This window comes from Dama dama, chromosome 11 (assembly GCF_033118175.1).
Source record: "Dama dama isolate Ldn47 chromosome 11, ASM3311817v1, whole genome shotgun sequence".
NCBI classification, from domain to species: domain Eukaryota; kingdom Metazoa; phylum Chordata; class Mammalia; order Artiodactyla; family Cervidae; genus Dama; species Dama dama.
Window position 1 is genome coordinate 7,554,116 of NC_083691.1, and position 20,937 is coordinate 7,575,052.

The following is a 20,937-nucleotide window of genomic DNA, read 5'->3' on the forward strand; positions in this document are numbered from 1 at the left end:
TTCGTGAAAGTGAAAGTCACTCGGTCACGTCCAGCTCTTTGCAACCTCATGGACTATGCAGTCCATGGAATTCTCCAGGCCAGAATACTGAAGTGAGTAGCCTTTCCCTTCTCCAGGGGGTCTTCCCAACCCAGGGATCGAACCCAGGTCTCCCGCATTGCAGGAGGATTCTTTATCAGCTAGGCCACCAGGGAAGCCCAAGAATACTAGAGTGGGTAGCCTATCCCTTCTCCAGTGGATCTTCCCCCCGCAGGAATCAAACCAGGGTCTCCTGAATTGCAGGTGGATTCTTTACCAACTGAGCTATCAGGGAAGTCCTAGGTAATTCTAGGTATTTTTTGATGCTATCGTAAATGGTATTTTTTTTTAATTTCAAACTATCTGATACTGGAATACAGAAACCAAACTGCTTTTGGTTTCATTATTATTTATAATGATAAAATTAATTTCGAATAATACATTATTTATTGCTTTTCTTGACTCGTATCCTGAAATCTTGCTGAACCCAATCATTAGTTTGAGAAGCTTTTTTGTAGGTTCCACAGAACTTTCTATACAGACAGACGATTATATTAGGTTCCTAGGATTTATGTAACAAATTACCACAAAGAGTTTGGGACCTCCCTGGTGGCCAGGTGACTAAGACTCCATGCTCCCAATGCAGGGCGCCCAGATTTGATTCCTGATCAGGGAACTAGATATCACATGTCCCAACTAAGAGTTCACATGCCACGACTAAAGATCTCACATGAGGCAACTAAAGATGCCACAATTAAGACCTGGCACAGTCAAATAAATAAATGTTAAAATAATAGGGTGAACAATTCACTGTTTTTCACTCTATTCATTGCTTTTCATTCTAACCACAGAGCTGTACATGTACAACTATCATCTATCAACCACACAATGATCATCACCATCTAATTTTAGACCATTTTCATCACCCCAGGAAGAAAACCTGTACCTATTAGCGTTAATTCCTATTTCCCCTACCCCTCAGTCCTAAGGCAACCACTAATCTACTTTCTCCAGTAGCATATTGGGCACCTACCAACCTGGGGAGTTCATCTTTCAGTCTCCTACCTTTTTGCCTTTTCATACTGTTCATGTAGTTTTCAAGGCAAGAACACTGAAATGGTTTGCCATTCCCTTTTCCAGTGGATCACGTTTTGTCAGAACCCTCCACAATGACCCATCCATCTTGGGTGGCCCATGGCTCATCATTTCATTGAGTTAGACAAGGCTGTGGACCATGTGACCAGACTGGTTAGTTTTCTTTGATTGTGATTTTTAGTCTGTTTGCCCTATGATCAGTTCAATTCATTAGCTCAGTCGTGTACAACTTGAGAACCCCATGGACTGCAGCACGCCAGACCTCCCTGTCCATCATCAACTCCCGGAGTTTACCCAAACTCATCTCCTTTGAGTCGGTGATGCCATCCAACAATCTCATCCTCTGTCGTCCTCTTCTCCTCTTGCCTTCAGTCTTTCCCAGCATCAGAGTCTTTTCAAATGAGTCAGCTCTTCCCATCAGGTAGCCAAAGTATTGGAGTTTCAGCTTCAACATCACTCCTCCCAATGAACATTCAGGACTGATTTCCTTTAGGATGGACTGGTTGGATCTCCTTGCAGTCCAAGGGGCTCTCAAGAGTCTTCTCCAACACCACAGTTCAAAGGCATCAATTCTTCAGCACTCAGATTTCTTTATAGTCCAACTCTCACATTCATACATGACTATTGGAAAAACCATAGCCTTGACTAGACAGACCTTTGTTGGCAAAGTAATGTCTCTGCTTTTTAATATGCTATCTAAGTTGGTCACAACTTTTCTTCCAAGGAGCAAGCGTCTCTTAATTTCATGGCTGCAGTAACCATGTGCAGTGATTTTGGAGCCCCCAAAAAATAAAGTCTGCCACTGTTTCCACTGTTTCTCCATCTATTTGCCATGAAGTGATGGAACCAGATGCCATGATCTCTGTTTTCTGAATGTTGAGCTTTAAGCCAACTTTTTCACTCTCCTCTTTCACTTTCATTAAGAGGCTCTTTAGTTCTTCTTCACTTTCTGCCATAAGGGTGGTGTCATCTGCATACCTGAGGTTATTGATATTTCTCCCAGCAATCTTAAGAGGCTTATAGAAACTTCCTGATGGGAGAGACTGACTGAGGGGGAAACTGGGTCTTGTTTTGATAGGTGGGGCCATGCTCAGAAAATCTTTAATCCAATTTTCTGTTGATGGGTAGGGCTGTGCTCCCTCCCTGTTATTTCAGTTCAGTTCAGTTCAGTCCCTCAGTCCTGTCGGACTCTGTGACCCCATGAATCGCAGCATGCCAGGCCTCCCTGTCCATCACCAACTCCCACAGTTTACTCAAACTCATGTCCATTGAGTTGATGATGCCATTCAACCATTTCATCCTCTATCATCCCCTTCTCTTCCTGCCTTCAATCTTTCTCAGCATCAGGGTCTTTTCCAATGGGTCAGTTCTTCGCATGAGGTGGCCAAAGTATTGGAGTTTCAGCTTCAACATCAGTCCTTCCAATGAATATTCAGGACTGATTTCCTTTAGGCTGGACTGGTTGGATCTCCTTGCAGTCCAAGGGACTCTCAAGAGTCTTCTCCAACACCAAATTTCAAAAGCGTCAATTCTTCAGTGCTCAGCTTTCTTACTAGTCCAACTCTCACAACCATACATGACTACTGGAAAAACCATAGCTTTGACTAGATGGACCTTTGTTGGCAAAGTAATGTCTCTGCTTTCTAATATGCTATCTAGGTTGGTCATAACTTTTCTTCCAAGGAACAAGTGTCTTAATTTCATGGCTGCAGTCACCATCTCCAGTGAATTTGGAGCCCTCAAAAATAAAGTCTGTCACTATTTCCATGGTTTCTCCATCTGTTTGCCATGAAGTGATGGGACTGGATGCCATGATCTTTGTTTTCTGAATGTTGAGCTTTAAGCCAACTCTTTCACTCCCCTCTTTCGCTTTCATCAAGAGGCTCTTTAGTTCTTCTTCACTTTCTGCCGTAAGGGTGGTGTTATTTGCATATCTGAGGTTATTGATATTTCTCCCAGCAATCTTGATTCCAGTTTGTGCTTCATCCAGCCCCACGTTTCTCATGATGTACTCTGCATATAAGTTAAATAAGTAGGCTGACAACATACAGCCTTGACGTACTCCTTACCCTATTTGGAAACAGTCCGATGTTCCATGTCCAGTTCTAACTGTTGCTTCCTGACCTGCACACAGATTTCTCAAGAGGCAGGTCAGGTGGTCTGGTCAGCAGTGGAGGGGCTCTGGGTGTCTCAGACTAGGTTATGACATAAGCCCTCTTGGAGGAGGTCGCCATTAACCCCACCATAGAGCTGCCATAACTTACACAGGAGTGGGGAAAGAGAGTCTTGGAGGGCACAAACAGAACCTGTGCACACCAGGACCCAGGAGAAAGGAGCAGTGACCCCACAAGAGACTGACCCAGATTTGCCCATGAGCGTAAAGGAGTCTTTGGCAGAGGCATGGGTTGGCGGTGGCCTGCTGCAGAGTTGAGGGCACTGAGTGTAGCAGTGCATGCATGGGACTTCATTACTTCTACCACAGTTTGGCCCCAGGTAAATAACAGGCTTAAGCAATACGTGAACCGTGAACTTCCAGATGTTCAAGCTGGTTTTAGAAAAGGCAGAGGAACCAGAGATCAAGTTGCCAACATCCGCTGGATCATTGAAAAAGCAAGAGAGTTCCAGAAAAACATCTATTTCTGCTTTACTGACTACACCAAAGCCTTTGACTGTGTGGATCACAATAAATTGTGGAAAATTCTGAAAGAGATGGGAATACCAGACCACCTGACCCGCCTCTTGAGAGACCTGTACTCAGGTCAGGAAGCAACAGTTAGAACTGGACATGGAACAACAGACTGGTTCCAAATAAGAAAAGGAATACGTTAAGGCTATATATTGTCACCCTGCTAACTTATATGCAGAGTACATCATGAGAAATGCTGGGCTGGAAGAATCACAAGCTGGAATCAAGATTGCCAGGAGAAATATCAATAAGCTCAGATATGCAGAGGATACCATCGTTATGGCAGAAAGTGAAGAGGAACTAGAAAGCCTCTTGATGAAAGTGAAAGAGGAGAGTGAAAAAGTTGGCTTAAAGTTTAACATTCAGAAAACTAAGATCATGGCATCTGGTCCCATCACTTCATGGGAAATAGATGAGGAAACAGTGTCAGACTTTATTTTGGGGGGCTCCAAAATCACTGCAGATGGTGACTGCAACCATGAACTTAAAAGACGCTTACTCCTTGGAAGGAAAGTTATGACCAACCTAGATAGCATATTAGAAAGCAGAGACATTACTTTGCCAACAAAGGTCCGTCTAGTCAAGGCTATGGTTTCTCCAGTGGTCATGTACGGATGTGAAAGTTGGACTGTGAAGAAAGTGGAGTGCCAAAAAATTGATGCTTTTGAACTTTGGTGTTGGAGAAGACTCTTGAGAGTCCTTTGGACTGCAAGGAGATCCAACCAGTCCATCCTAAAGGAGATCAGTCCTAGGTGTTCATTGGAAGGAGTGATAATGAAGCTGAAACTCCAGTACTTTGGCCACCTCATGCGAAGAACTGACTCATTGGAAAAGACCCTGATGCTCGGAGGGATTGGGGGCAGGAGGAGAAGGGGATGACAGAGGACGAGGTGGCTGGATGGCATCATCGACTCGATGGACATGAGTTTGGGTAAACTGCGGGAGTTGGTGATGGACAGGGAGGCCTGGCGTGCTGCAGTCCATGGAGTTGCAAAGAAGGACACGAATGAGTGACTGAACTGAACTGAATCTACTTTCTGTCTGTAATAGATTTGTATATTCTGGACATAAGAATATAATCATAAATCTATCACCTTTTGTGACAGGTATCTTAAATAATACTCCATCATATGACTATATTATTCTATATCCTATTCTCTCACCAGTTGACGGACATTTGGATTATTTATACTTCTTGACTATTATGACTAATTGTGGTATGAAATTTTCCTCTTGGGTATATGCTTAGGATTGGAATTGCTAGGTCATATAGTAACTCTGCTTAACTTAAAAAAAAAAAAATTTTTTTTGGCCTAGCCAAACAGTACACGGGGGCTTAGTTCCCCAACCATGGATCGAACCCATGCCCACTGCATTGTCAGCTTGGAGTCTTAACACCTGGACTGCCAGGGAAGTCCTAAGTATACCTTATTTGATAATTCAAAATCAAAACACTTTTTAAAGGATTCAAAATTGTACAAACATACTTACAATGGTCAAAGACTAAAAGATGCTGCACAGAAGGAAAACATCTACAAAACTAGTTATCAGAATTGCGGGGGGCAATGTCCAGAAAGGATTCCTCAATAAAGTAGCATCTAAGCTGAGACAAGAAGGACAAGAGGTGTGTGCTGGATATAGATTGGAGCAAGAAAAGTGTTTAGTAGGGAATAAATGGCTCAGACGGTCAAGAATCCACCTGCAATGCAGAAGACCTGGGCTGGATCCCTGGGTTGGGAAAATCCCCTGGAGAAGAGAATGGCAATCCACTCCAGTATTCTTTTTTTTTTTTTTCACTCCAGTATTTTTGCCTGGAGAATCCGATGAACAGAGGAGCCTGGAGGGCTACAGTCCATGAGAACCCAAAGAGTCGGACACGACTGAGCGACTAATACACACACAGAGACGCACACACACAGACACACACACGGGATAGAAGATTATTAAAAGAACACACACAACGGTGAGAAGAGCATTAAAAGAAGCAAAAGTGCTTTAAGCCGTCTGGATTGGAGAAAGGATGGGGGGTGGGATGGCAAGAAAGGGGAAAGAGTGGAGAGAGAGACGGGGGTGCCGATCATCCTTGTCTATGTTAAGGGTTATAAGGCAAGGAAGTGCCCTGATCAGATTTATTGGTTTTGGAAACATTCACTATGGAACTGTGGAGAGCATGAGGGGAAGGAGCAGGGGGTTCCATCAGGAGGCTGTTGCAGAAATCCAGAGGAGAAACGATGGTGGACAGAGACTGGCCCTACTGGAGAAGGAGAGGGGCTGGTTTGAGAGATCCTTAGAGGATTTGACGACTTGGACAAAGAGCTGAGGAAAGCGGCAGGAGCCAAAGCCGACTCCCCATTGCCCAGGGTGATCTCCAAGGCGCCTGAAGGGCTTAATTAACTACCTGGAGAAGTAGCACCGCGTTCGGGAAGAAGACGGTGAGTGCTTTTGGACGCGTGGGAGTGAGCTACCTGCGGAGAAGCCAGGGAGAGACGTCCAATAGGGCGCTGGACGGAGGGGCAGGCGCCTCGTCGGTGCTGACGAGGAAGGTGGAGTCAGTCCGCCCTTAACTATTCCCGGCCTCCGGGGAACCTCAGGTCAGAGCGCCGCCGGAAGCCGGTGTCACCGAGTCGGTCCCCGCCCCCCGCCATCAGCGCCCCAGCCCCGAGAGCGCCCGTGAGGAGCTCCCGGAGGACGGACTGAAGCGGGGACCAACCACCGCTCCCCTCCTCTACTACCCACATACCCGGCCGGTGTCCGGGAGAGCAGGCGACACGGGGCCCCGGAACCTTCGGCAGCCGCCGCCCGCGTTCGCCGTGGGAACCGGTCCGGGGAACCCGTTCGCTGTTGCTAAGGGGCGGTCCCGGAAGTGACGCGCCTGGGGTTTGTTGACAGCGGAGGCGGCGGCGGCTGCAGGCTCCGAGCCGTAGGAGCCGGATCGGGGGTGGGGCCGGGCCCCGGAGTCAGCGCAAGGCGGCCCTCCGCCCCGCCCGCAGCCCTAAGGGCAAGGTAACGGCCACGGGGTCCCCCCTCCCCGCGCCACGGCGCGACCCCCATCCCGCCCGGGGATCCGGTCCCTGGGATTCCCAAGCTCCGCCCCGCCGACCCCCGGTCTTCCCCCAGACCCCGGCCCTAGCGTGGCTAGATCCCCTGCCTCCGCAGGAGCTCTGGCTCGGAATTCTCACCGGGCCGCATCCTCTGCGCCTCTTCGCCGAGGAAAGCACACCCCGTTCGTTCCCGGGGCCAAGGGATGGATCTGCGTCCTACCCATTTCTCCTCCTGCCTCTGGTGCCTCACCATCGCCGCTGCAATCATTTGCATCTGGGCCGGAGGTGTGGGAGAACTCCCTGGTCTACCCCTGCTGCCAGGTCTGAGAAACGTGCCTTTAAAAAATTGAGCACCCTTCCTCCAGAAAGAAAATGACGCTCTGTCCATGGCCCCTACAAAATGGGGGATAGATGCAGGGCTGGAAGAACCAGCCTCTGCCCCTCCTACCTGTTGGATGAGCTGAGTTCCCCCAAAGCAGTGCTTGAAAACTCAGGGATGACACGATTGGGGTGGTGGGAATCCAACAGGGTGGGAAAGGGATGGTGTAGTATTGTAAGCCTAAGGGCCACGGGAGCCCGATAGGTGAGTTGAAAGTGAAACTGACTGCTCGCTACAGCTCTGTGGGTGGAACTTGACTTGGCTGCGTTGGGGCCCAAGGTGTCCAAGATTGCCAGTCTTTGTGCCAGTAAGCACGGCGTTTGATTTTTAAATCAGAGAGGGAATGTCTGATGCCCCCATGGAAAAATTGCCCCCATATGGTCTTTCTCAGAAACAGTGCTTCTCTTCAGGATTCAAGCTGGTTAGAATGAGGATTGAGGACAGCTTTGAAAAGGGTCATAGGAGGCTGTACTTGAGAGCAGGAGGTGGTTGCCAGTTAGCAAAGAAGTCTCTGTTTCAGTTAACTCGTTCATTCAGCAAATCAGAAAGTTATGTAAGGTGGAGAAAAATATGTGTAGGGTGGAGAAAAATAGAGCAGGAAGGGCCATGGAAAGGGTCGGATACTGGGTTTGCCCTTTTTATAGAGGGTGATCCAGAGAAGGGCTCTAATAAGGTGATGTCTGAGCAGAGATCTAAGTGGGGGGAGGGAGCAAGTGCAAAGGTCCTGAGGTGGAAAATCTAATGGTTTTATGAAACAGCAGCAGGACAGTAGGGCTGGAGCAGAGTGAAGGAAGGGGAAGAGTGATTGACAAGGAAGTCAGAGAACAGTATGGAGGAGACATTGGTAGGGAGGGTGTTCGGCTGTTCATGTGATGTAGGGTCATAAGGTGTCTAATGGGACACCTTTCAAAACTGCACTAATTTGAAGTGTCTGGTGGTAAGAGAAAATACAGATTTGTTCTAGGTGACAAATGGCCGTTGTGCTCTGCCTGGCGTTGTCAGTACTCTTTCTCCATCTTGACAATGACCACTGATGGAATAAATTTTAAAAAGGATGGAAATAGAGCACTGTAGTTAAATCTGGTCATGGCACTTGCTTGCTGGTTATGAGAACTGAATGAAGGACCTTTTCCCACCCCTCTGTCCTCATCTACAGCGTAGGATTGTTGGGCTAAATGAGAGGTCACGTACTAAAGTGCTTGGTGCACTATTTGGTGCATATTAAGTCCTCAGTAAGTCTTGCAGGTATGCTGATGTTAATGACGATGGTGAGGAAATGTTTGCATGTGTCTGTCTCAAAGCCTTTCTTTTTAGCACCAGCTGATGATGTCACTAGCTCTTGGCTACCTCTCTGAACTCGTAGAATTCTGGAGAACAGTGGGGGAGACAAAGTGGAAACTTGTCACCCCTCAGGGGGAAACAGTGGTTGCGTATCACTGTCATAGTAGCTGGATCCTAGCTTTTCTGACACCAGTGGGAGGTTATAGGGGCTCTTTTTTTTTTTTTTTTTTAAAGGGCCCAGCAAATCCCCATTTTGCCATGTAATATAGGCCAAATGATGGTGTTGAAATAGAAATGACATGGAGACGGGTCGTGGGGAGCAGTGCATGTTGGCATGTGGTTGGGGTGTGTGTGGCTGATGGAGACTGTTGATCCTAGATGCGCCCAGCAGAGGCTGAGATGTTGCAGCCTGCCTGGTAAGGCATGGAACAGTGTGGTTGCTCTGTCTCCTCAACCCCCAAGCCCGGAGTATGTCAACAGGCTTGGGTTCATAAGCTGAGCAGGGCAGCTGGACCAGAGGATTTGAAAATGAAAAGTAGTCAGTGTCAGCTGACACTGAGAGCCGGGGTGCTGGAGCCAGTTGCTGTGGGTAGAACTTGGACCAGTCGTCATCTAGGGAGCTGGGGTCAAGGCCAGCTCTGCAGCTGGTTCACTGTGTGAGCTTGGACACGTCCTATCCCCTGCCTGGGCCTACATTTTCCTGTGTCTACCCTAGCTCTATGCTGTTGGGAGGATGAAACGAGACACAGGTTTTAAAAGAATTCAGCGCGCTGCAATGGGCTTCCCTTGTGGCTCGGCTGGTAAAGAATCCGCCTGCAATGTGGGAGACCTGGGTTCAATCCCTGGGTTGGGAAGATCCCCTAGAGAAGGGAAAGGCTACCCACTCCAGTATTCTGGCCTAAATTCCATGGACTGTATAGTTCATGGGGTCACAAAGTATCAGACACGACTGAGCGACTTTCACTTACTGCACTCTAATGCCCTCTACACAGGTAAGAACAGCTCTTCTTGTGATTAGCATTACCATGATTCTGCAGGCTTCACTTTGGGGCAAAGGACTTCAGTACCTCAGCTGTTCTTGACTCTTGAAATGCAAGTTCAGAGACCCCTGTTGGAGCATTTACTTTGAGACCAATATCCTGTGACTGGTTCAATCACTGATGCTAATTTTTCCAGCTTCAGAAATGGGCATAAGGATCTCTCCAAGCATTATTCTTGGGAAATCCCTCCATAATTATTGGTTACCACCTTCTTGCCATTATTTCATCACGTCTCTTCAGCAAACCCATGTAGTAGGTGCTGTTGGCAACTCATGGACAGATAAGGACCCTGATGAATATTGAGGCTGGCGAACATTGCCTGGGGACCTCATGGAGCTGAGGCTCCTTCACCCGCAACCAACCAGTCACATGGTTACTGTGTCATGGAGACCCCATGAGTTACGCTGGGTCCCTTCTTCAGGAAGCTTCTAGTCCTGTGGTCAAAAAATAATGTATGCCCATAGGATAGTTACCAGGGATGCCTGATCATCTATGCTCAGTGCCCAAGGACACTCCAGGTTGTAAGGAGGCGAAGGCTCATGCTATAGAAGGGAGAGCTGAGGCTTGAAGAAACGGTTCCTGCCCACAGCATAATGATGGAGAGAGCCAAGCTTCTCCTGGGGCACTTGGGCACATCATCACACATCCTTGAACCTTAGTTTCTTCATCTGGAAAACAAAATCATATGTCTTTGTAGGTTATTTGTGGCTTCAATGAACACATGCATGGGAAGCACAAAATTCTGAGTCTCAGTAATGAATACATGTATACATACTGATCTGTACACGGGGACCTGTGTACGTATACACAGTCTGTGGCCAGTTCACCACGAGTCTCAGCTGCCTTGTCTGTAAGTGGTCGATTATAACTCCCGCCTCGCATGGTTGTTGGGAGAATTAAATGAGTTAGCACGTGCAGAGTACTTATCAGGGTCCTCGGAATACGGTGCTCAGTATGACTGTGATCGTTGTTCAATTGCAAGCGTGAAACCTACTTGTCCCCAAGGCTGCTCTGCCTCTTTGTACGCCAGTGAGGGGCAACGCACCTTCCATTTCCACATCTTCCTAATGTCACCCACCCTGCAGAGTAGTCTCTGCAGGTCAGAGACCCGCTGGGATGCCCTCAGAGCCTCGCCTGCACCCCTGCCCCCAGCACCTGCCCTGACCCCCTCCACAGCAGCCTCCCACCCCCTCTATCTGGCCAGTGATCCGCTCCCTCCTGGAAAGCTTCCAGCCTCTGTAAATAGGATATTTGTTTGGGTTTTCCCTGTAGCTCCTGGGTTAATATTTCATAGGGTGGGCACCACTCAGAGCTTCTGGCTCCCCCAGCCTCTGTCGGCTGGGTGTCAGGACCCTGGCAGGGTCCCATGCGCCCTGCTCTGGATCCCAGATTCCCTTCCCTTTCCATTGGATGGACAGGAGACTGGATGGCTTGGTGAGAAGCATGGGTTTGGTTTAGGTTTGGATTGAGTCCCACTCTTGTTAGTTGTGTGACTTTAGACAAGCCTCAGTGTCTTCATGGGGATACAGAGTAACAATCTCTACCTCAGGGTGTTTTAATGTGGCAGCTCCGGCAGAAGCAAACCTCTATTCTGTTATGTGCCAGGCACAGGCCAGGCCCCGGGGATCCAGGAGGGTGGAAGCGGAGAGGATTCCTCTCCTCCTGGATCCTCGGGGCCCAGCCCAGGCTGGGGGAGGGGTCGTTAGACAAATTATTATACAAGCAATGAATTAGCCACAGGATCCTTGAGAATGTCGTTTGTTGGTTAAGTTAGAAACTTTATGAAATAAAGCCGTAAGGAGCTTAGACGAAGCAACTGATTTGGAGGCGGCTGTTACCGTTCACTCCCCACTGCCCCCCACCCCCCAGGATGTCATAGCTCCTGTCAGATGCAGGCAAGAGATGGCATGGAGGAAGATGCAGGATTCTTCTTGCTGTGTGCTTGTTCTGTTATAATCAGAGTTCTTTCCATCTCCAGTTGCCAGAATCCCAAATGGCCAGTGCCCACCATGAGAATGCAGAGCCTGAGGGGCTAGTCATGGGGTGGGTAGTGATGCCCACCTCTGGCCGGAAGGGGTACAGTTAGGGGGGCCCCCAGGCATCTCAGCCTCTGTGCCGAGATGGATGGCCCAATCTTCCTCCGGCTCATCCCCGGCCCCGGCAGCAGGGCTGGCACTGCCCAAAGCTGGTTGCCAGATCTGTGCCATCTGGCCGGTTATCTTCTGAAGGCAGTTGGTTCATCTTGGCGGCTGACAAACTGGTGTTTCTTCCAGCTGAGGAGCAGGGTTAGGGCCGAGCGGCTACCTGGGTGACTGGGCTTGTGCTATGGAGAGAGTGAAGCCCCTGCAGCTCTCTCGTCCCAAGTGGGGAGGGTTCTTCTGTGCCCCCTGGGTGCTGGCACTGTCCCGGGCACAGTGGGTGGGGAGCATCCGAGAGCATGCCTTGCCCCCCAGGTCCCTTGCTTGCGCTGAAACCCTACAGCATACGTGCCGTGCCCACATGGGGCATGCGGCCTTTGTTCGGCCTGGAGTCGTGGAATCGAGCCTGTGGTGCCAGGGCCCCACACCCTCTGCCCTTTCTGGGAGCATCTTATCCTTCTTCCTGGAACGCCTTTCCCTTCTCTCCCTGCCACCAGAGTGAACTATGACTCATCTTTTGGGTTGCTGCTGAAATGTCACTTCCAAGGACGTCTGCCCTAACTCCCTAGCCCAGGGCAGGTCCCCGGGGGCTCGGGCACCCAGACCCCCAGCTACCACCCTCTCCTTCAGAGCACGGGGCCCAGTGGCGTGGGTTTGTGTGCTGCTTAGGTGGGGGTGTCTGTCCCCCTCCAGAACCAGCGTGCTCCACGAGGACTAAGACCTGCCTGCTTTCGCTCACCCTCAGGCCCACAGTGCTCCATAGACAGTAACCCCAGGCCAAGTACAGGGGTGGGACCAGAGGAGACAGCCCGGTTCCTGCCCTCATGCAGCTGGCTGGCTGGCAGGGAGGCTGGACCATTAAACCGGCATCAGTTCAAAATATTAATTGTTGTGGTAGGGCCCGTGGGGGCAGCCAGCTTGAGAACCCTGGGCAGGTCAGGGAAGGCTTCCCAGAGGAAGCAACACTAAGGCCTGAGGGCATGGAGACATCAGCTGGGTAAAGAGTTCAAAGGTTGGGAGATGCTTCCTGGAGGAGGGGCAGGAATGTGTTTTGGGGGTTGGGAACGGGGTTGAGGGGAAAAAGTGGATGCCGAAGGTCTGAAGGTGACCCTGTGTCTCTGGCCCATTGCCAGTACAACGGAGGCCACTATGGCTGGAGTAGAGAGTCGGAGACGGCGAGCAGGCTGCAGAGCTGGTTCCACTTCCAGGGGCCTTGAGTGACTGCTTGAAGAGATGAACTCGGCAGTTTCCAGCAGGACGCCTGGCCCTGCCAGCGGTGTGCACGCTGAGCTCAGCTTCCCGGGCAAGAGGTTGCTGCCCTCTTGAAGATCTGAGAGTGAGCGCAATCAAGGGAGGGCCATGCCCAGGGCCCAGGCCGCCTGTTTACTGTGCTTTTCCTCGAGGGTGTCATGGCCCCAGTGGAACAGCTGGCATAGTGAGCCTGGTGGCAGGGAGCCAGGGCCCTGGAGCTGGGGGGAACAGATCCTGCACTAGGGACCAGGGCAGGTGAGGCAGGAGAAAGGGATGACAACGGTGATGGTGATGTGAAAGCTTTTAGTGAGCAGTTACAATGTGCTGGGTACCATGCTAAGCCCTTTCTATATTGTTCCGTGTTATCTGCACACGGTGTTCTCTGTTTTAGAGAAGAAACTGAGGCACAGGGAAGTGAAGACACTTGCCCAGGTTCACCAGCTCTCAGGCAGCGGGGCTGAGACTGGAAGCTGGGTTGGCCTGGCCCCAGAGCTCTTAGAGCACGGTCACCAGTGGCGCCAGAACCTAGAACTGGCCGTTCCAAGGGGCACAGTGTTCTGTGGCCGCCCACTCAGTTTCCCGAGCAGCCTAGAAGCCTCAAATGTGGATGCAGAGGCTCCAAGACGCCAGGAGTGATGCTGGGGCCTCGACCCCTGCAGAACCCTCCAAGAGATGAGGTTCCCATCCCGGTTTGGACAGAGCAGCCCCTCTCTCTGAGCCGGAGTGTCCTCACCTGTAAGGTGGGGTCATGACCACCCGTTGTTGTGCACTGAGGCGTGTCACGCCTGAGATGAGGCATTTTTCCCAACAATCTTGTGAAGTGGGGATTGTTGTCCCCATTTTCCAGATGAGGAAACTGAGGACCAGAGAGGTTAAATAATTTGCAAGTGAACTGTGGAACTGAATTGAAACATGGCTCTAAAAAAATAAAGAAAAAGAAACATGGCTCTGTCTAACCACAGAGCCTTCACTTGAAAAAAAGCAAAATCTATTGAAGGATGCTATAGACTAGGACAGGCGCCCAGAGCCTGAGCAGACAGTTTGAATTTCCACAAGTGTACATACCTGTCCCAGCCCACCCAGAGACCCCTGCCACTTTCTGATTACTGCCTCCTGCAAAGGTAATCACCACCCTGACTTCTAACACCGTAGATTCATTTTGCCTATTCCCCCGCTCCTACTTCTTTTTGATCTTTGTTTATTTGGCTGTTCCGAGTCTTAGTTGCGACACACAGAATCTTCCATCTTCCTTGCAGCAGGTAGGATTTTTAGTTGCATCATATGGGATCTAGTTCCTTGGCCAGGGATTAAACCAGGGCCCCCTGCATTGGGATCTCAGAGTCCTAGCCATTGGACCACCAGGGAAGTCCCTTTCTCCCCATTTCTGATGTAGACTGTCACAGGAAAATGGTTTGGGACTAATTCCTGACTGTCCTTGGGTCTGTAAATGGTTGATTGTTTCCTGTCTTATTCACTCCACCTGGAGTTGAAGTTTCATTCTCTCTTTTCCCTGGTGGCTCAGAGGTTAAAGCATCTGCCTGCAATGCGGGAGACCCGGGTTTGATCCCTGGGTCAGGAAGATCCCCTGGAAAAGGAAATGGCAACCCACTCCAGTATTCTTGCCTGGAAAATCCCATGGTGGAAGGAGCCTGGTAGGCTACAGTCCACGGGGTTGCAAAGAGTTGGACACTACTGAGCTCCTTCACTTTCACTAGCCACTTATGGTAGCTGTCGATGCATAGTCAGTTGGAATATCACTTACCTGGACCCCCAATCCCTTTTAAATGTGGACCTCTTTGGTGTCCAGGCCATTTTCTTTTTTGTTGAATTGCAATATACATTTTTAGAAGTGCACATGTCGTAATAGACAGCTCTCTGAATATTGATAAAGTGCACACACCTGTATGCCCAGCACTCAGATAAGGGACTGGAAGCTTCTCAGCACCCAGCCAAACCCCCAAAATAACCACAGTCCTGACTTCTGCTACCACAGATTAGATTTTCCTTCTTTTTAAAAAAAAAATTTTTTTTTTTTTTCCTTTTGGCCATGTCACGTGGCATGCAGGACCTTAGTTCCCCATCCAGGGATGGAACCTGTGCCCCCTGCAGTGGAAGTGTGGAGTCCTAACCAGTGGACCACCAGGGAATTAATTCTCAGATTATCTTGTTTTTTAACATAAGGAAGTAAAACGCATGTGGATTCACTCCGTGTATGAGTATACACTCCTCTGCGTCCGGCTCCTTTCACTCAGCATTGTGAGGCTCATCCAGGCTGTTGAGAGGTGGTGCGTTCTCATTGCTGTGTAGTGTTGCATCGGTGAGTCGACCGTAGGCTTTATTCTCATGTCTGGACATTCAGCTTCTGTCCTGTTAGCGATGGTGCTGCTGTAGACTTTCTGTCTGTGTCTTCCCATGAACATTCCCGTGCCTTGCTGGTGGGCGTGTACCTGGCAGTTGGGGCTGCTGACCGCTGACCGTGTGTGTGTGTTCAGCTTTAATAGCATCTCACAGTATTCTGGTTACACTCCCAGTTCACGCCAGTTCCCACTCCCACCAGCAGTGTGGGTGGCCTCCTCTTGTTCCATAGCTTCTTTTTTTTTTTTTTTTCTTTTTTTTTTTCATAGCTTCACTCTTAACACAGGCTCAGTGTTGCCTGTTTTGTTGTTTCCAATGGAGCTGTTCTGATGGCTGCAAAACGGTATCTCATTGTGGTTTTCCTTTTCCTTATGTTTATTGTTTGTTTCCTTATCCTTTATGAAAGGCCTGTTCAAGGCCTTTACCTGTTTTTTGTGGGGTTTTTTTGGCCTGTTTTTTAATTGGATTCTGTGTCCTGATCTGTAGAAGTTTTTATATATTCTGAATACAAGTCTTTTGTTGGATATATTATTGGAAACATCTTCTAGTTTGTGACTTGTCTTTTCTCTGTCTTAGTGGTACCTTTGGATGAAAAGAGTCTTAATTTTGAGGCAGTCCAATTTGTCAGTTTCTCTTTATAGATTTTTTTTTTTTTTTTGGTGACCTATTTAAGAAATGATTGCCTACTCTGAAATCATAAAGATATACTCCTATGTTTTTTTCTAGAAATCTATTTGTTTTACCTTTCACATGGTCTGTGGTCCATCTCAAATTAACTTTCGTGTATGTATGAATGAAGCTTCTTCACTTCAGTGCATATCAGTTTATTGTTTTTATCTTATGAGTCCTTTTAAGAAAACTTTACCTACCTCAAGATCATGAAGATTCTCAGAGACTTCGCTTTTATTTTTTTTTTTTATTAAACTTTTTACTTTGTTTTGGACTATAGCAAGTTACCAACATTGTGATAATTTCAGGTGGACAGCAGAGGGACTCAGCCGTACATATGCACGAGTCCATTGTCTCCCAAACCCCCCTCCCATCCAAACTGCCACATGACATTGAGCAGAGTTCCCTGTGCCATGCAGTAGGCCCTTGTTGATTATCCATCTTAAATATAACAGTGTGTACATGTCCATCCCAAACTCCCTAACTATACCTCATTTTTATTTTATTCATTTTTTTGCCACACTGCACAGCCTGTGGGATCTTAGTTCCCTGACCAGGGATTGAACCCTGGGCCCTTAGCAGTGAAGGCTTGGGGTACTAACCACTGGACCTCCAGGAAAGTCCCCGCTTTTTTTTTTCTTTAATTGAGGTATAGTTAATGTTACAGGTGTATAACATACTCATTCACAATTTTTAAAGGTTACACTCCTTTAGAGTTACTGTGAAATATTGGCTATATTCCCTACGTTGGAACAGTATGTCCTTATACACTATTTATTTTACACCTGATAGTTTGTACCTCTTACACGCCTAACCCCATCTCGTCCCTCCCCTTCCGTCTCCCCACTGGTAACCACGAGTTTGTTCTCTATGTCTGTGAGTCTGTTTCTCTTTTGTTATATTCACTAGTTTGTTCTATTTTTTAAATTCCACATGTAAGTGATGTCATATGGCATTTGTGTTTCTCTGTCTGATGAGACCTTGCTTTTTTAATAACAGTTTTATTGAGCTGTGTGATTCCCATGCCATCCAGTTCATCTGTTTAAAGTAAATCATTCAGCGGGTTTTGTGTCTATTCACAGAGTTGTGCAACCGTCACTAGGGTCAATTTTAGAACATTTTTCTTCACCCCAAAAAGAAATCCACAGCCCTTAGCAGTCACTCCCCATTTCCCTGCACCACCCTCCAGCCTCCCAGCCTCAGGCAACCGCTGATCTATCCTGTCTCTGTGGGTTTGCCAGTTTGGCCAAACATTTCATGCAAATGAAATTTTACAATAGGTGGCCTTTTGTGATTGGTTTCTTTCACTTAGCGTAACATTTTCAAGGTGCAGTGTTGTAGCGTGCGTCAGCACCACGTCCCGTTACCGCTGAGTAAGATTCCATGGCATGGTTATACCATGTTTTTGTCTATCCATTCGTCAGTTGACGGGCATTTGAGTTGTTTCCATTTGTGACGCTTTGGGATCATACCACGCTGAACATTAATGTACAGCTTCTCAGTGGTCATGTATCTTCATTTCCCCCAGGAGGAGCCCTCATTGCAAATCGTATCTGGTGAGATGTGGTGATGCCCTGTCTGTTAAACCCTGGCACACACCACGTGTCCCCACCATGACGGCTCTAGACAGGGTAGGTGACACAGCGGCGGACACCCCAGTGTAGCAGTTGGCGAAGGCCCCTGCCAGCCCCACCCAAGCGCTGGGTCCCCAACACAGACATCGGCCCGCAGACTTTGAGAAGTCACGGAGACGCTCCGACAAGGCCCCCTGCTCTTTCTTTGCACAGGTCAAATCACGTGTAGATGGTAGCACATCAGAGCGGGCCGTGGGGGGCGCAGGGGAGGGAGGAGTCAGGAGTCCTGGGCCCTGACCCTGCTAAGCTGCTGAATTTGTTTTTTTGTTTTTAATTTTTGCTTATTTATTTGGCTGCATTGGGTCTTCATGGCGGCGAGCAGGCCTCTCTCTGGTTGTGACCTCAAGAGCACAGGCTCAGTAGTGTGGCAGATGGGCTCAGTTGCTCCACTGCTTGTGGGATCTTAGTTGCCTGACCAGGGATCAAACCCGTGTCCCCTGCATTGGAGGACAAATTCTCAGTCACTGAACCACCAGGGAAGTCCCTAAACTGCTCGATTTGTATGTGCCATCCAGGCACCTCAGCTTGACTACTCAGAGAGCAGACGGACCTAGGACAGCTGGGGTCCCAGCCGTTGCCCGTGTCTCGCTTAGCTGCTCTCTCCTTCCCCAGGCCGCGGCTCTGCCGATGATCCTGTGAGTGTCAGGGCATCACAGTTGCCCCTGGGGGCCCCTGTCCCAGTGTGGCCCACCTGCCGGCCCCCAGCATGGCGTCTGACACCCCCGAGTCCCTGATGGCCCTCTGCACCGACTTCTGCCTGCGCAACCTGGACGGCACCCTGGGCTACCTGCTGGACAAGGAGACCCTGCGGCTGCATCCGGACATCTTCCTGCCCAGTGAGATCTGTGACCGGCTCGTCAACGAGTGAGCAGGCGCGGGGCTGGGGCGGGGCCCGAGCCTCGGCATGGGTGTGTACGGAGAGGTGGGGAGCCCTGCGTGTGCCCCCTTAGGGGTGTGTACACACGTGGCTATCCATGGGTGCAGGAGAGCAGCGGCCTGTCTGTGTCCATCAGGTTCTAATTGTACATGTTGGCATGTGTGTGGCGGTGTGCACACGTGAAGGAATGTGTGTGCCCACACATGGGTTTCTGGCGCACAGGGCAGATTTGAGTGTGAAACTGCTGGTTTGCGTTAAGAGAATGTAGAAATTTCTTATGTAAATGAAGGAGTTACGTGCTGTCCTGTGTGTGTGTGTGCACGTGTGTCCATACATGTGTGTACATGTGCCTGTGCACACATGTCTCTGTGTGAACCTGAACACTTATTACATGTTTACGCACCAGGGCCTGACTGCTTGACCCCTCAACAGGGATGAGATCATTCGGAAACTCTGTGGCTTCTCCAAGGGACTCCCCACTAGTAGAGACTCCTAAAAGAGTAATATCTGTGCCTGACTGCTCGGGGTTCAACCCAGGTTCCCAAGAGGGAAATGGTTAGCCCAGAAAGTTGCCTGTAAAAGTGGGAATCTGTGTGTGACCCAAGAGCCCAGCTTGTAAAAATGTTCTGAGTATCTGATGTGGATTGGGCACTAGATTAGACACTGCAGACCAAAGTTGTGTCCATTTTACAGATGAAGGCGCTGAGGTCTGGTGAAGTTCACTTACTTGTGTGAAGTTGCGCAGGTAGTGAACATCCAATCCAGGATTTAGATTCTAGAGTGTTTGACTCCACAGCTTTTCCCAACCAGGCCAGGATTCTTGCCTCCACTGGTATCTCAGCAGAACTATTACTGAGTGCTTGCCCAGTACCCAGCTCAGAGCTCCAGATGCCTCGGCTCAGTCTTGCTGTTGGATGGGGTCCTGGGAGGGGCTGATCAAGGAGCCAGAAGCTGGCTTAAAAAGAAGATGGGGAGTGTGGATGTGTGTGTTTGTTACAGAAGTGTCTACAGTTTAGTGGGGAAGAGCTTGGGATTTGCCAGTGATAAGAGGCCCTTCATCACCGGTTAGTTTACTTTTGGACTCCTGGGTCCTGGGTCCACCCTTAAACTCACCGGTCAGGTGCTCAGGATCCAGCCAGGTACTATGAGGAGGAGGAGACGGAGGTTGCTGCTGGGATGATCAGGGAAGTCTTGGCAGGGGAGGCTTGTGCTGGGCCTTGAAGGGAGGGCGAGGGGCCCTGCCCTGAACCAGGCTTCCTTCCCTCCCAGGTACGTGGAGCTGGTCAACGCCGCCTGCAGCTTTGAGCCGCACGAGAGCTTCTTCAGCCTCTTCTCTGACCCCCGCAGCACCCGCCTCACCCGCATCCACCTCCGCGAGGACCTGGTGCAAGACCAGGACCTGGAGGCCATTCGCAAGCAGGTGAGACCCAGTCATTCAGGCCCCGGGCACGGCCACGGGAGGCCGCCCCAAGACAGTTAGGCAGGGAGTCGGAGCAGGAATCCCAAGGCCCCGCCAGCGCCCTTCCTATTGTGCAACACAGGCATGTGTACTAAGTCATGTTCGACTCTTTGTGACCCCATGGACTGTAGCCCGCCAGACTTCTCTGTCCATGGGATTCTCCCAGGCAGGAATACTGGAGCAGGTAGCCATGCCCTCCTCCAGGGGATCTTCCCAATTCAGGGATCAAACCCTCATCTCCTGCAGCTCCTGCTCTGCAGGCAGATTGCCACTAAGCTGCCAGGGAAGCCTCCTATTGTGCAGACCCCTCCCCAATCCCACCTGTGGCCCAGGGCCAGGCCCAGGGCCAGGGTAGGGTTGGGCGGAGATGATGACGGGGCTGTGCCCGCCGCCAGGACCTGGTGGAGCTGTACCTGACCAACTGCGAGAAGCTGTCCGCCAAGAGCCTGCAGACTCTAAGGAGCTTCAGCCACACCCTGGTGTCCCTGAGCCTCTTCGGCTGTGCAAACATCTTCTACGAGGAGGAGAACCCCGGGGGCTGCGAAGACGAGTGCCTTGTCAACCCCACCTGCCAGGTGCTGGTCAAGGACTTCACCTTCGAGGGCTTCACCCGCCTGCGCTTCCTCAACCTGGGCCGCATGATCGATGGGGTCCCCGTGGAGTCCCTGCTGCGGCCCCTCAACTCGCTGGCTGCCTTGGACCTCTCGGGCATCCAGACGAGCGACGCAGCCTTCCTCACCCAGTGGAAAGACAGTCTGGTGTCCCTCGTGCTCTACAACATGGACCTGTCGGATGACCACATCCGCGTCATCGTCCAGCTGCACAAGCTGCGGTGAGCTCTGAGCTTGTGGGGTTGGGGCGGGGAGGCGGGGGTCAGCAGTCCCAGAAGTTTCCTGACCTGCCGGCCAGGCAGCACATGGGCCTAGAAGAGACAGTCCCATGCTTTACACCGCCTGTTCTGGCTGGATCGGGGCTGTTCAGGGTGCCTGGGTCAGCTGTAGCAGGGGCCTCGGA

The 20,937-nt window shown here is 50.0% G+C and overlaps 1 protein-coding gene across 4 annotated transcripts in view; it reads left to right on the forward strand.

Annotated features, from left to right (window-relative positions):
- The first annotated feature begins 6,474 nt into the window (after positions 1 to 6,474).
- Positions 6,475 to 20,937, forward strand: part of ZER1 (zyg-11 related cell cycle regulator) — a 30,359-nt gene continuing 15,896 nt past the window's right edge. Inside the window, exons 1-5 of one of the 4 annotated variants that reach the window (XM_061154479.1) lie at positions 6,479 to 6,802; positions 6,956 to 7,161; positions 18,200 to 18,451; positions 19,734 to 19,884; positions 20,319 to 20,755. In XM_061154479.1, the coding sequence (XP_061010462.1) occupies positions 18,294 to 18,451; positions 19,734 to 19,884; positions 20,319 to 20,755 (746 nt within the window). In that variant the 5' untranslated portion in view covers positions 6,479 to 6,802; positions 6,956 to 7,161; positions 18,200 to 18,293. Of the gene's footprint in view, positions 6,803 to 6,955; positions 7,162 to 17,481; positions 17,585 to 18,199; positions 18,452 to 19,733; positions 19,885 to 20,318; positions 20,756 to 20,937 lie in introns of all 4 variants that reach the window. The other 3 variants (XM_061154480.1, XM_061154481.1, XM_061154477.1) reach the window with 3 other exon arrangements.